General features: G+C 44.1%; 1 protein-coding gene across 1 annotated transcript in view; it reads left to right on the forward strand.

Annotated features, from left to right (window-relative positions):
* The window catches only part of Usp12 (ubiquitin specific peptidase 12), a 51,706-nt gene that overhangs the window by 23,145 nt on the left and 13,703 nt on the right, over positions 1 to 14,858 (forward strand). The window contains exons 2-3 of the mRNA XM_038345849.2: positions 807 to 887; positions 6,624 to 6,837. Coding sequence (XP_038201777.1) covers positions 807 to 887; positions 6,624 to 6,837 — 295 coding nt within the window. The remainder of the gene's footprint in view (positions 1 to 806; positions 888 to 6,623; positions 6,838 to 14,858) is intronic.

Raw genomic sequence — 14,858 nt, forward strand, 5'->3', positions numbered from 1 at the left:
CATAATTAAAAGTAGTAAAAAGAAATTATTAAGAAAATAATAAATATCATCAGATAAGTCCTAGCTCTCAGGGGGCTGGAACACTGGGGCCCAGCAACCAGACTGGCCTGTGTTCTTTGAAGAAGAAAATGAAAGAGTAGCGGTAAACACAGTGTTGGTGGGTGAGGAGGTGGTGGGCAGGACAAGGACAGAGCAGGGCAGCCGCGCACCATGCTGACATTGGGTGTTGAGTAAAGGGAGAAAGATGTGAATGGGAGGAGTGGATGCTCTGTCTGTTGGAGTCTGGCTCTGTTTAGTATTTCTGATCCTGGAAGTTGTCTCCTGTTGGAGTTCCTTTGCCAGCAGGGTCACTGCTGCTTACCCCTTGCACATCTGGCCATTACTTCTGGGTCTTCCTCTCAGACAGTGGGTTATAGATACCGGTCCAGTCCTGGGTAGCCTTTCACAGATGGTTCCCCCATCCTTTAGGAGTCCCTTTGCGCATGTGGGCTAGCCCTGTACCATGAGAGCCTGCCTTCTATAGGATTTGAGCTCCAGGGTGACTGCCATCAGATTCTGCCCTGTGAGAAGTCAGCAGTTCTCTTTGGTTGCTTAGGAGGAAGGGGTGTGCTAGGAGCATGCTTCCTGACTGGTTTCTGTAATCTGGGATTTAGTTACGTGAGTAAAAGCTGTTCATCTTCAAATATCATTCTTTGTTCTTTATTGCTGTGATAATGAGTTTGGTCTTTTAAAGGATGTATCTGCCTATGTGATTGGACATTGTAGAAATATTGTGAATCATGAGATTTGTGGTTTTCATTTTACAGGGCGCCAATGCCTCGGCATTAGAGAAAGAGATTGGTCCAGAACAGTTTCCGGTCAACGAGCACTATTTTGGATTAGTCAATGTAAGTATCAAAGACACCCAGCCTTAGAGAGTCACATGACACTTTGAGACATTGGTTGAGTGCTCTTCCTCATTCGTTAAAGAAAACCCATTCGTTTGTGCCGTTAGAATGCCATGCTGGGACACTATATTTAGGAATTTAAATTCTCTGTAGCTGCCTGAGATCTGAAGACTTTGAGGGTAGTTTCAAAATTACCAGCTTCATTTTCCCAATTCTGGCAAAATTTTTTCATAGTGAAAGTTTGACTTAAAACTAGACGAGTGATTGCTTGATCCTGTGCCAGTCGTAGCATGCATGTGCAGGCATCAGTACAGTCATGCATATGCCTCTGTCGGGCTGCTGTTGTGCATCCATCCTTAAAGCTCAGCAAGAACTTTGGAGTTTAGCCAAATGTGTTTTTTACACAACTGAAACTCAACAAAATAAAAAACATGCTATTATTTTCCTAATTCTAACTGTCATGGGTATTTCAGTCTTGGTGGTGGATAAGTGCATAAAAATACATTTGATAGGAGAAGCGTGAAGTCCACAGTGATGTTCAGCAGCCCCGCCTGGAATGGCTGACTGCTCTGTCTCTAGAAGTTCATGGGGTTGTATTGTCTTCAGGTCTGGTTAATTTTGAGGTGTGACTCCCCCCCCCCCCTTTCAAAGGATATCTGGAACCCGTGGGCCAGTGTAATTTTGAACAGTGTTTATGCTTCTCTTGAAGCTCCTTGGCGGTCAGGTCAGGGTGAACACGGGGATAAGCTAAGGAGAGCCCATTGAATTAATTGGATGGATGGAAATAGAGCTTGTGATATTCATGCCTCATTTTTACAAATCGTGCCACTTCTGAGGGGCATTGGGACCCAAGGGTTATGGTGGCCGTGGTCTTGGACTCGCAGAGTCATGGCTCTTCCTGTGGTTTACACTTTAACACACTTCCAGCTCTTAGTTTTCAGCTCGCTCTGCTTCTCTCTTGTTAGCTTGCCACTTTTTCATTTTTAGAATCATCACACTACTTACTCATAGGTGTCCCTTAAATATCAAGATTGGTTCAATTCTCTTGAGTGTACGCCCACACTTGGGGTGTACAACTGTCCTTTCCTAAAGCATGAATTTCTGTCTGTTCTGTCTTAATGTATGTGATTAAGTCTGTATTAAAACTCCAACTTTGCTTAAAAACAGCAAAACAAACCAGCATTGACCTTGGGGGTGGTGATGTGGAGGATGACTTGGTTAACTCAGAGGTCAGTATTTTAAGTCATTTCCCCTGTCCCTGTAACATATGTGTCAAGTAGGTAGTACTGTAAACAATACCGCATCCTGGGAGCTGTTTTAGAACTTTTGGAATGGGTGGGATGTAGCTGGGTGGCTGAGCACTATGCAGTGTGCTCAAGACCCTAGATTCTATGCTCCCGAATTGCAAGGGGGTAGGGGGCGGGGAGGAAGACACTTCAGGGTTTTGTTTAAAGGAAAGGCATGCAGCCTTTAAGTAGCTGCATTTCCAGGCTTAATTGCTTTTACAAAAGTATATACTGGAAGAATTGCTACCAGGCCTACCTTATGTGGTGGGGGGGTCCCTTTTGGGCTATGAATGTTAAGGTCACCAACAAGCACTTGTCTGTGGGAGTTAAGCGCTTTGTTTACAAATCAATGAGATAACTACAGTTTAATTAGCCTAGCGTTGTTAATGACAACCTGGTTACAGGTTTTGTTTTTCTTTTAATCTGTTGTAAAATTTTTCCTAACGAAATTCTTTGAAAACCTTGTTTGGGCTTTGATCGTGAGGTAGGTGCATCTGTGGTGTTCGCAGGTGAGGGACTTGCAGAGAGTGTCTTGGTGGTGAAGGATGCTCTGAGCAGAGCCGACCTGACCATAGAGAGCTGTTCCTTCACTGCTTTGTGTGAGCCTGCCCACCTTTGAATGCTTGGCCGTGTAGTTCTCACATCACTCTTCAGTACACACAAGTAGGTTAGACTCGAGGACTCCATTGTGAAGCTCCTGTGAATCATTATTAGCAAAATTGTGCTTGCTGGGGCTGAAGAGACAGCTATGAGGTTAAGAGCACTGGCTGCTCTTGCAGAGGAGCTGGGTTTGGTTCCCAGCACTGCCATGGTTGCTCACAACCATATGTAACTCCAGTCCCAGGAGATCATACTTCCTCTTCTGGCCTCCCTGGGTACTGCATGGATGTGGTGCCTAGACAGGTGTAGGCAAAGCATCCATACATGTAAAATAAAAATAAATAAAATCCCAAAACGTTTTTTATTTATTATGTATACAATATTCTGTCTGTGTGTATGCCTGCACGCCAGAAGAGGGCACCAGACCCCATTACAGATGGTTGTGAGCCACCATGTGGTTGCTGGGAATTGGACTCAGGACCTTTGGAAGAGCAGGCAATGCTCTTAACCACTGAGCCATCTCTCCAGCCCCCCCAAAATGTTTTTAAAGATTATTGTCTCTTCCTAGATCTTATATCAGGCTCTTTAAACTAAGTTGTTTGGAACAAGGCCTGGTGTGAAGAAGAGAGACCACAATGGACTTGATTAGGTCAAGGTGTGTTCTGTCTCTTTTCTTATATAGTGATCTCTCTCTCTCTCTCTCTCTCTCTCTCTCTCTCTCTCTCTCTCTCTCTCTCTCTCTCTCTCCCCCTCCCTCTTCCCCCTCCCCCCTCTCCCTCTCGTGTGTGTGTGTGTGTGTGTGTGTGTGTGTGTGTATCTTTGGTTATCCTGGAACTCACTCTATAGACCAGGCTGGCCTCAGACTCACCTAGATCCGCCTGCCTCTGCCTGGGATTGATTTGATTTCATTCTTGTCCTGCTTCTCTCCACCTGGCAGAAACAGCCTACTTGAAGGTTATACTTCACAGATGCTAGAGATTTTCTGGTCAAAGAAACATGGCCCTGAGATCCTAGCTAGATTGGTGAGGTGTCCTGTCTACTCACAGATGCGAAGAGACAGGTGTGTGTGATGAGCACTGGACAGTGTGTGGATAGGGGTGTTGGCTCACACAGGAAAGAAGCACGGGCCAGTAGAGTAAGAGTGAGCAACTGTGTCTGCAAAACTCAGTAACAACTTTTGGACCCCTTGGGGGAGTTGAGAGGTTGGGGGGGGGGTCACTTAAACCAGAGCTGGCTGGTAGAAGAAGGTAATTTCCTTAGTGGCCAGGGAGATGGCTGAACAGATACAATGCTAGCTTGCCATACATGCACAGGCCTGCACACGCATAAACAGTATTATAGATTTTATTTTATTTTATTTTGGTTTTTCAAGATAGGGTTTCTCTGTAGTTTTGGAGCCTGTCCTGGAACTAGCTCTTGTAGACCAGGCTGGTCTCGAACTCACAGAGATCCGCCTACCTCTGCCTCCTCGGTGCTGGGATTAAAGGCGTGCGCCACCACTGCCTGTCCATATTATAAATTTTAAAAAGTATTTTTGGGGCTGGAGAGTTTGGCTTTTGACACCCATGTCAGTTGACTCTCAGCCACCTGTAGCTCCAGTTCCAGAGGATCTGACTTCCTGTTCTAATAGATACCACACAGACATAAAAATAAAAGTTTTTAAGTTTTTAAAAACTTGTATTTCTTTTAACAAAAAGCTTTTAAATCAGGAGTGGCGTCACACACCTTTAATCCCAGCGCTTGGGAGGCAGAGGCAGGCAGATCTCTGAATTTCAGGCCAACCTGGTCTACAGAAAAAGTTCCAGGACAGCCAGAGCTGCATAGTGAGACTCTGTCTCAACCCCCTCCCCCAAAGCAGGGGAGTTATTAATTATTATGAAGATTGACTGTTAACTGATTATTAGGAAAGAATTCTGACTCTTGAGTTTTCCTCAATGGAACTGATTAAAGTTAAATAGAAGAAAGCCATCCAGTGGCCAGACTTAGGACTGGGTGCATGTTACCTGCTGCTGTGTACTCAGAAGAGGGCCAGGCTGTCTTGGTCCCAGTGGGAATCTGCACTAGATAGTTTTATGTCAACTTGACACCAGCTAAAGTCATCTGAGAGGAAGAGCCTTAGTTAAGGAATTGTTGTAAGATTGGACTGTAAGCAAGTCTATAGGACATTTTTTAAATTAGTGATTAATGGGGAAGGACTCAGCCCATTATGGGTGGGGTGTCCCTGGGCTGGTGGTTCTGGGTTCTATAGAAAGCAGGGTGAACAAGCCATGAGGAGCAAGCAGCCAGTAACCAGAAATCCTACATGGCCTCTGCATCAGCTCCTGCCTCCAGGTTCCTGCCTTGTTTGGGTTCCTGCCCCAACTTCCATCAGTGATGAACTACGATATGGAAGCATAAGACTAAAGCCTTTTCTCCCCAAGTTGTTTTTGGTCGTGGTGTTTCATTAAGTAATGGTAACCCTGACTAAGAGCTATCGCACAGTTTCCTCTATACATGTACATGTTACAGATACCCTCTGGTTTCTCAGCCTGTGCTGTTTGCAGCTTTGAGTTTTACAGGCAGTAAGTCCTCTTTGTCTTCACTTTTCTGATGGAACTGTGTTTTGCTTTTCTCGCATTTCTGTGGAAGTTGTTAAACTCCTGCTGCATGTCCTTTGATAAGGACATCCAAATGCTGGGTATTGTCCAAATCATGGATGTTGTGTCTTTAGTTGCCAGCACCAGACTGTGCTGATGGTTAGATTTCTATGGTTGTGGTATAGATTCTGCTTTCCAGATGAAGTGATGCTGGATCACTAATATGGATCTTAGTGTTGTGTTTCTGCAGGTGCTCTTTCTCTGGATAGGCGGGCTGTTGAGTGACCACAGCCTAGACTCCAGCAGCTATCCTGGGAAGTCTTCATTCACAGCACCTTTCTGAAACAGTGCATGAAGATGGGCAGTCACACGTTCTCAAAGGCTTTCATGTCTTTTTCTCAGATTTCTTCAAAAAAGATCCTAATTGTGCTGTGTATCTTAGTGGATCATCAGGTTTCTGTTTGCTTAGTTCCTTGGAATAAGAACATGCAAACAGGAGGTTTCCTGTGGCCAGGCTTAAGCTTTCTAATTCTGGAACAGCAGGCTTTGCCTGGTTCTGCCTCGCGGCCATTACTCTACACAGATTCTGCATTTGCTTTCAATTTGACACAGGATGATCCCATTTACCTCAGAGAAGAGAGAGGGAGGATTATTCGACACCACCTATTCACTTTGTAAGGCAGTGTCTCCTGGGTGCTCTTTGACGGGAGGAAATAGAAGTTGAGTAACACACAGAAGCATATGCCCGTGAGTTCATTGCTGAGGACCGACTGACTGTAGCCTTCTCTGTGGACCTCAGCCTTGGTTGTTAGTTTCTCCACAACCAACATTCCCAGCCAGCTTGATTTTTAGCTTTTGTTCAGCATTTGTGCTTAGTACATAGCACTTGAGAGATCTTGATAGAAAATCTTACTTTAGCATATTTCTTGGAAGAGTTTTGGTGAAGGTTTTTGTTGTTGTTATTGGATTTGAGACAGAGTTTCTCTATGTAGCCCTGGTTGTCCTGGGACTTGGCTCTGTAGACCAGGCTGGCCTTGAATTCACAGAAATCCTCCAGCTTCTGCCTCCGGAATGCTGGGATTAAAGATGTGTGGCACCACTCCCAGCTTGTGAATTATATTTTTAAAAGCATGATGTATAGAATACTTAGTATACAACTATTGTTAGTAATCATGGGAATTTAGAACAGAAGATTGTGTGGTCCTCTGCCTCACCTAGGCTCTTTCTCCACAGCTGCACTCTTTATTTAACGGTGCCGCTCTTTCCTCTTGTAGTTTGGGAATACCTGCTACTGCAACTCAGTTCTTCAAGCACTTTATTTCTGTCGTCCGTTTCGGGAAAAAGTCCTGGCATACAAGAGCCAGCCCAGAAAAAAGGAGAATCTTCTCACGTGCCTGGCAGACCTCTTCCACAGCATAGCCACCCAGAAGAAGAAGGTTGGCGTGATCCCGCCCAAGAAATTCATCACACGGTTGCGAAAGGAAAATGGTAATTCTTCTGTTTCCCTGTGCTATTGCTCCTGTGTCCTCGGAAGGTAAAGTAGGTAAAGTATAGCATGCTGTAACTCAGGTGTTTTTGAACGTGGTTGCTTTGTGCCTCCCACTGGGTTAGCTGTTTTGTTAGTGACTGATGGAAGCAAGCTGAGGAGAAAGGACTCCTTAGGATTTACATGTAGTCCCAGAGGGCAGTGTAATCCATGCTGTTGGGAAAGCACAGGAGCAGGAGGGGCTGCCCAGCAGGGAAATCCTAGTTCAGCCCTACACAGGAAGCAGAGAGAGAGAGCACAGGAAGTGGGGCCAGGTTGTAAAAGTTTACATCTTCCCCAGTGTCTACTTCCTATAGGAAGGCTCCACTTCCTGATGGTTCCATAACCTTCTGTGCAGCATTAGCAGTGGGACCCAAGTATTCAAACACATGAGCCTGTGGGGAGGCAGAGATGTGGGGCTCCTGTGTTCAAGGGGGTGTGGCTCCAGCTCTAGTGATGGATGGGGGTGTGATCATTGTTGGAGTAGGCTACTCAGGTAAAATCCATGTGCCATGGAGTGAGAAACCCTTTCTCTTTTGTGCCCTCAGGTTTTTTTTTTTTTTTTTTGTTGTTGTTGTTTTTTTTTTTTTTTTTTTGGTTGTTGTTGGTTTTTTTTGGGTTTTTTTTTTTTGCCTGGAATCTCAGCACTCAGGAGGCCGAGACATAGACACAGCTAGTCTGTGGCCAGCCTGGACAACATAAGATCCTGTTCCCCACTCTTACTCTCTCCTAAAACAAAGCAAAAGAAAACACATATTTTCCATGCAATGTGATTCTTTGGTTGCACATAACTTTCCAATGTTAATTCATTTACCTTTTAAAAACATGTTAGAGAGTACATTGCTCTTTGGGGAAAGATTCTGTTTGTATAACCCACACCATTTATTAAATAAGATTGATTCTATCACTTCTCTTACGTTGGTCATAAAACAAAAATCACAGAAGTTGAGACCATTTGCCTTAGGATTGGTAAATGTTAATTTAGTCTCATTTCTAAAAATAACTACTGGGAAGCCCCACCTCTTTCTTATTTGAGATACTTTTCATTTAATTTTACAAGACATTGCCTTGAGATGTGCTGCAGTTGCCTGAGGTTACAGAGTTCCTGGGAGGTGCCGAGCTGGTGTCTGGCTTCCTTGTCTCGAGGTGCTGCTGCCTCAGAGGCATAAGTGACAGTTGGAAAACCTGTGGGATCCAGGCTTCTGTTCACTGTGGATATTTCAATCCGTGGAGAAGTGATTGAATTGTTGAGTTTGATCTATCAAATCGATACTCTCAGAAGTATAATTGAAGAGGTCTTTTGAGATTGGTGGTTGAACATAATAATGTGTAATTGAACCTTTACACTGTTCGTTGAGTGAGCTGACGTGAGCCTAGTAAAAGCCATCCTCTGTCATGAGGGGACCTCCATGCTGAGTGGCACAGCTGAAGCCTCTTCTTAAAGCTGGTAGGCGTTCTGAAGAAGTATACCTTTTCCTCACAAATACAAACATTTGAGTCCTGGGCGCAGACCACATTTCCCTGTCATGAGAGCTGTTTACTTGTTTAGATTCCAGATGTGCTTGGAGTTTTCTGTTTTTAAGAAACTCAGGCCAGGAGGTGATGGTGCACACTTTTAATCCCAGCACTTGGGAGGCAGATACAGGTGGATCTCTGTGAGTTCGAGGCCAGCCTGGTCTGCAGAGTGAGTTCCAGGACAGCAGGGCTACACAGTCAAACCTTGTCTCCAAAAAAAGAAGAAGAAAAAACCCAAAAAACTTTGATCAATCTTTTGGAATATGGATTAAGCTAATGGGATTTTAGTCCTCATCTCTGTATTGATGGTCACCTTTGGAAGTGTATCTGGTGGGAAGCTTTTGTGCATGGTAATGAACCATGTTTTCTTGGTAACTGTTTTAGAGATGCCTACCATGCTTCTGTGTTTACACAGAGCCCATGTTATTTTCCATGTATAGAGTACTATGCTTTTATTGGATTTTAAAATTGATTGCCTTTCCTTTTTAAGTGCATGATGACTTGTTTTTCTTAAATGTTGATTGACACATGCTGGACACAGGTCAAGCTCAGTGTGCACATGCACATACACACTCTTTCCTTCTGCAGAGTTTATGCCAGCCACTCAGCTGTGGCCCAGGTGCTGAAGTTAGTGTTTCGAACATCCTATGCAGTTATATACTTGAAGGCTTTTTTAATGTTTATTTGCCAAAACCTGAGGCATGTTTATAGTGTTTTTTTTAATAGTTGGACATTTTCTAAAGTTTTTTGTATTTAGGCAGAGTAAATTCATAAAGGAGCAGACCCACAAAGTGCTTGTTTCAGTGAGAGGGATGCAGAATAAATATTTACAATAAATGTGATTTCTTGTAAGTTTCTTTGTTTTTCAACTTCAGAAATAAATTTAGTAGAAGAGAGTTCTCATTACTTGATATTGGTGACATCTGTAAATATGTTTTCGAATCCATTAGTGTTTGCCTCAAGCTTGTGTTTCTCCTTGAGATTTGCATGTGGGAGCACACAGATCAAAGCGAGTTGACTGCACTATCTATTGCATGCATTCCTTCTGATGGTTTATGGAAGTCTTTGGAAAACATGTCACTCATCTCAGTATTGCACTGACTCAGCCTCCTCATGCTCTGTCAGAAGCATCTGCATTTTCAGCACACACTCACCCAGATCTGTTCACACTGCTGCTTTACATTGCTAATTGTTTTGGTATCTGGGGAGAGAACATACATTAACTTCTATTCATTAGTAAGTCTGGTTTTTTACATTTTAACTCGTGATACCTACCCAAGCATAAGGGCTCCTCAAATGTAGTGTGACTGCTTCAGCTCCACAGTTGCCCTGTCTTTGATGACAGATTGGACACTAGGTCATTGTTGGCATTAGTTATTTTTTTTTATTTTTTTTTGGCATTAGTTATTATTACATACTGATTTTCTGGTGTTCACTAGTTCTGTGGAGGTCCTGGGAATCTAGAAAAGAGCCTCTGAGGGTTTGACCATTCACAGGGGAGGACAGGTACCAGCAACTGTCTATGCAATGTGGCTTTGCTAAGAGGAGAAAGGAAGCCTGAGTGGCCTTGTTGGTCTAGCTGTAGGTGTTGGGAAGACCCCTGAGCAAGGGCAATTAGAGACTTGACTTGTAGAAGCCTAGAGTAAATGTGATAGAAGAAGACAAACAAACAAGCAAAAGAAATACAAGCTACAGATACACTAGAGGATGGCCAGGAAATTCACTTGGCAAGAGTATAGTACCATGATGACTATTAGATACAGGACAGGACCCAGAGCTTGGGGAGCTATCAGAAGCTATGATTCTCATTAGGGGAAAATCCCTATGGATGGGCATGGGCTGGCATGGGCAGCATGTGAAAGGCGGGGTGAGAGTTGGGAGGAGTCAGAGGCTGCTGCATTCCTCGAGGAAGATGAGCTCCCCTGGCTGTTGCTACTTTCTATAGGCTCACCATTATTTACTACTGTGGAGGAAGCGCAGCACAGGTCTGTAGTGATAGGACTGTGTTAGCTGGTGCTTACTGTCAGCTGAACAATTTGTGGGCACTGAGGCCTTACCAGTAGTCTCATGAACTTTAGCAATATATGCTCTGAATAACATGTTTATGTGTATGTGTATGTAAAATGTATTTCAAGTTGTTATGAGCCATATCTCCTTTTTACATATCCTCGTATCTGATAGAGCACCTACTTTTTGTTCTTTGTTCATTCATTCATTCATTCATTCAAAAAATGTTAAGCGCATCCAGGATGCTGCAGCAGTGTGCCAGCAGTGCAGCTGTGACTGAGCCAAGGGTCTTGGTTCTTAGGAACCTACATAGGAAAGGCTCTTTCTCAGATGCTGTGGGGTGATCTCAAAGTTGTGTGTGCCTATAAAAGCATCAGTACATGGAGTCAAGCCTGGGTGTCCTTGAAGGAGCAGATGGCAGCTGTTTACAAATGACACGATTAGAAAGACCGAGGAAGTTTCTCAGTATTTACTTCATCCAGTTTGTTCACACCAAGACCACCACAGAATGTTTTATGAACGCTCTAGCTGCTTCAGTATTTGGAAGAAAACAGCCATTGGAAGCAGTATTGTTCTTTTGAGTTAATGTTGCAGCTTCCTGGGGACTGTAGTAGCTTCTTTTCATATATTATTTAATAATGAAATTGTCTGTCTCTCCCCTTAGACTGTCAGTTCCATGAAGCAGGGAACCCATTTGTTTTTCCTCACCATTGTCCTCCCAGCACATAATCCAGTTCCTGGCACATAGTAGGTGCTTACTAAATACTTGTTGAATGAGCAAATGAATGAATGAACTTGTTTAATTTACTGAAGCAATTTTGAAGTCCATTTTTGTCATTGTGATATTAGTAGAGTGGAACACCACCCATAAGAAAACCAAATGTCTCATCTGGGCGTTGTTGGCGCACGCCTTTAATCCCAGAACTCGGGAGTGAGAGGCAGGTGGATCTCTGTGAGTTCGAGGCCAACCTGGTCTATAAGTGCTAGTTCCAGGACAGGCACCAAAACGACCGAGAAACCCTGTCTCGAAAAATAAATAAATAAATAAATAAAATAAAAACCCCAGTGTTTCAATATGAAACACAGTATAGCCCTGCAGCCCTCCCTGGCCCTCTCTGCCTGCTCATGTGCTGCTATTGTGTAATTCTACAGGTACCTTTAGCGCTGTAAGTAGTTGTCTTTCAGGCTTTGCCAGATTCTGGCATACTGCACATAGCATTACTAAAAACACATTACAGCGGAAGTCTAGAGAGGTCGATGTGTGTCATTCTTAAAAGTTCAAGATATTTACGGTATTTCAGTGAATCTGAAGTCACTGTTACGTGGATTACCCCTTTCCTCCTCCCCCAAAAGATTTTAATTAAAAACTCATTTGCCTTTTTTACAATAAACAGCAGTTATTTTGAAAGAACATGTGTATATGTGAAAGTGGTCTTTAAGGGGGAAATTACAGTTATAGAGGTGGCATTGATCCAGCATGTGCTGCCCACTACAGTGAATTAATCATCCCTAGCTCGTAACTAGGTTCCCCGCTATTCTTAGAAAACCTTCCCGACTCCTTTCCTTTCCCGTCAACCCCTGCTTTGTTACTCCTATCTGTGGCTTCTCCTCTGACGCCTAGACTGACCTTGAACTCTGTAGCTCCTGTTGGCATCAGACTTTCTGTGCTTCAGCCTCTTGAGTATATGGCCCTCACAGTCTTTTTCTGACTTTCCTGAGTTCTTTTATCAGTTCTCTGGTTCCTAAACTAGTGAGCAAGTGAAAAGTTTCTTGTTTTGTTTTGTCATTTTTTTTTAAAAAGAAAACCAGTTTCACCCATGGTAGTGACCTATAGACACTGAGTTATTAAGCTCCTGTGGATGTTGGGGTGGTCCATGAATCAAGCCATTCGTGGGCTGGGAGAAGTTGGAATATAGTGTCAGTTAAAGGGTCAGGGCTCTCCGTATGAGTAGATCTTGATGCTTTTCCTTTGGTGGTGGATTCTGATATTCAAGCAAGAGTAGTAAGTTAAAGAGGCAGCTGCAGGCTGGAAAGTGTCACGGGTAGGTGAGATGTAGCTCCTTTAAACGGCAGGGAGGGTGGACAGTGAAGGGAGCTCCGGCATTAGGACATGGTGCATCAGTAGAGGATGGGGACTCGGAGAGAGAGAGAGGGCGAAGCCATTGGTGCTTTCCGGGACGGAGGATTGACCTGCACCGGGAGGAAAGGTTAAAGATGATTGACCTTCATTATCTCAGCTTCACTTTTGAGCTTGCCCGGATGGAGTTGTCCTGAGTTCTAGTGGGTTTGTAGCATGACCGGCAGCTGCACTCTCTGTAGGGGCAGGGTGCAGTGCCCTGCTGGGCAGGAGTGGGACGTGGACCACAGTGTTTTGGATCTTCTGTCCCTGATGGGCAAATTCCAGCTTGCAAGTATAGCGAAGGATCAAGTGGGTCTGAAGTCAGTTTGGGCTCAGGCATGTGGCACATTGGGACTTGGGCAGGTTTTTTGTTGTTGTTGTTTTTGTTTTGTTCTCTGTGCAACTTTGGCTGTCCTAGAGCTTGCTTTGTAGACTAGGCTGGCCTTGAACTCAGAGATCCATCTGCCTCTGCCTCCTGAGTGCCCCAGCACTAAAGGCATGCACCACCACATCCAGCTAGATACAACTGGTTCATAGCAGAGCTTTCTGTGTGCACTTAATCATGTCCAAATGGAAAGCTCAGGTTGGGTTTGATGGCGCCTAAATGGGATCCATTACACGTCTAGCTCCTTTCTTACTGAGTGTCTCAGAAATGTAGCCATGCTCGTTGACAAGGACCTGTTTCCCCATGACCATAGCAGAGCCATACCATGATTTAAATAAGCCACCCATTCTTTTCATAAACATTTAGCATATTTTTAGACTTCTGCTGTTATAAATGAGCAGCCATGCCTGGCCTTGCTCCACTGTATGGTGTGGATTCGCATGGTTGTTGCGAGAGCTGGACTGCGTTCTGTTATAACCACCACCCAAACTGCTCTTCAGAACACACTGTGCCCTTCCACAGCCCTGGCATCATTGCTAGAGAATGCCTCTTTCCATTCAAACCAACTAAGTCATGTTTTTATTTTGCCAGAGTAATGGGCAAAGTTGTGATTGCTGTGCTTTAATTTTTGTCTGCCAATTACTTGTTGAGTATTGTTTGGGTTTCTGAATTTTCAGTCTGCATCACCTGTTCATCCTCCTTGCCTGTTTTCTTCTACCTTTGCAAAGGAGACTTTGGAGCTGCTTTTACTCTTCTTCTAGGGCACTCAGATATTGGTATGTAGATGTGCACTCTGCCTTTGCTGTCCCTTTGCTTGTGTTCCCTGACTTTATCATCGACAGGAACCCTGAGAGCCAGAGCTGTGTTCTCAGCTCTCAGAATCTTCACAACAGCCTCATGAGGTGGGCGCCTTAGCACCCTGGAGTTAAGTGAGGGCCGTGGCACAGAGGTAAAGGACAGGTGCCTTCGGCGATCACGTATTTGGAGGTGGTGCCAAGGTGCTGTCAGATAGTCTCACTCCAACAGCTGCACTTGCCACTGGTGCTTTGTAAAGACCTTGGCTTTGGGAATGATCCTAATGCATGACTGCGTTCATCAGTAGCTCTTTAAAAACATCACTTAGATTGTTTATTAGACATTCCCTACATTTTCCCCCCCAAATATGTATTATTGTTTTTCCTTTGTGTGTGTTTGTATGTGTGTGTACTTGAGGGTATGTGTGTGTTTGCGAGCATGTGTATATATGTGTGTTGAGATGTTAGGAAGCAACCTAGGGTCTCATGACAAGTACTGTACTATTGAACTATATTCTCAGCCCTGTTAGCTTTAAAAGAAACATTTGTGGTCTTTTTGTTCTTATTTTGGTTTTTTCAAGGCAGGGTTTCTCCGTAGCTATGGAACCTGTCCTGGAACTTGCTCTGTAGACAAGGCTGGCCTTGATCTCACAGTGATCTACCTGTCTCTGCCTCCCAAGTGCTGGGATTAAAGATGTGTGCCACCACTGCCCAATTGTGGTCTTTCTTAAAGAGTATTGAGGATGTAAAAATAAAAGTCCCCTAAGTAGAGTTCTTTTCCATTAGTAGGGCCTACTTTGTATATTGCCTGGGGGGAACGTGTTTGGTTTGATGGGGGGGGGGCTCTTTTTTTCCTGGCAGAAGACTTTACCTTCTCCAGTCCTTGTAAAATAAGGCCCCCAGGCAATATGCAAAGCAAGGCCTGAGGCTATTGACTGCAAAGACCTCTTCTGTGCTCAGAGGATACAAGGAGCAGGTGCCAAGCCCAGCGCTGCTGTTAACACTGTCAGTGTTTGGCTCCAGGGGACATTCATGGAGCTCTAACATCTCTCAGAAAGGACTTTAGTGATCAAGTGGCCTAGGTGGATAATTCTTGATGTCACGTCCATGTAGTCAGTTAGTTACCTCAATAGTTTTACATGTTGAATATTTATTCAGGGGGTT

Source organism: Arvicola amphibius, chromosome 10, assembly GCF_903992535.2.
Source record: "Arvicola amphibius chromosome 10, mArvAmp1.2, whole genome shotgun sequence".
In the NCBI taxonomy this organism is placed as follows: domain Eukaryota; kingdom Metazoa; phylum Chordata; class Mammalia; order Rodentia; family Cricetidae; genus Arvicola; species Arvicola amphibius.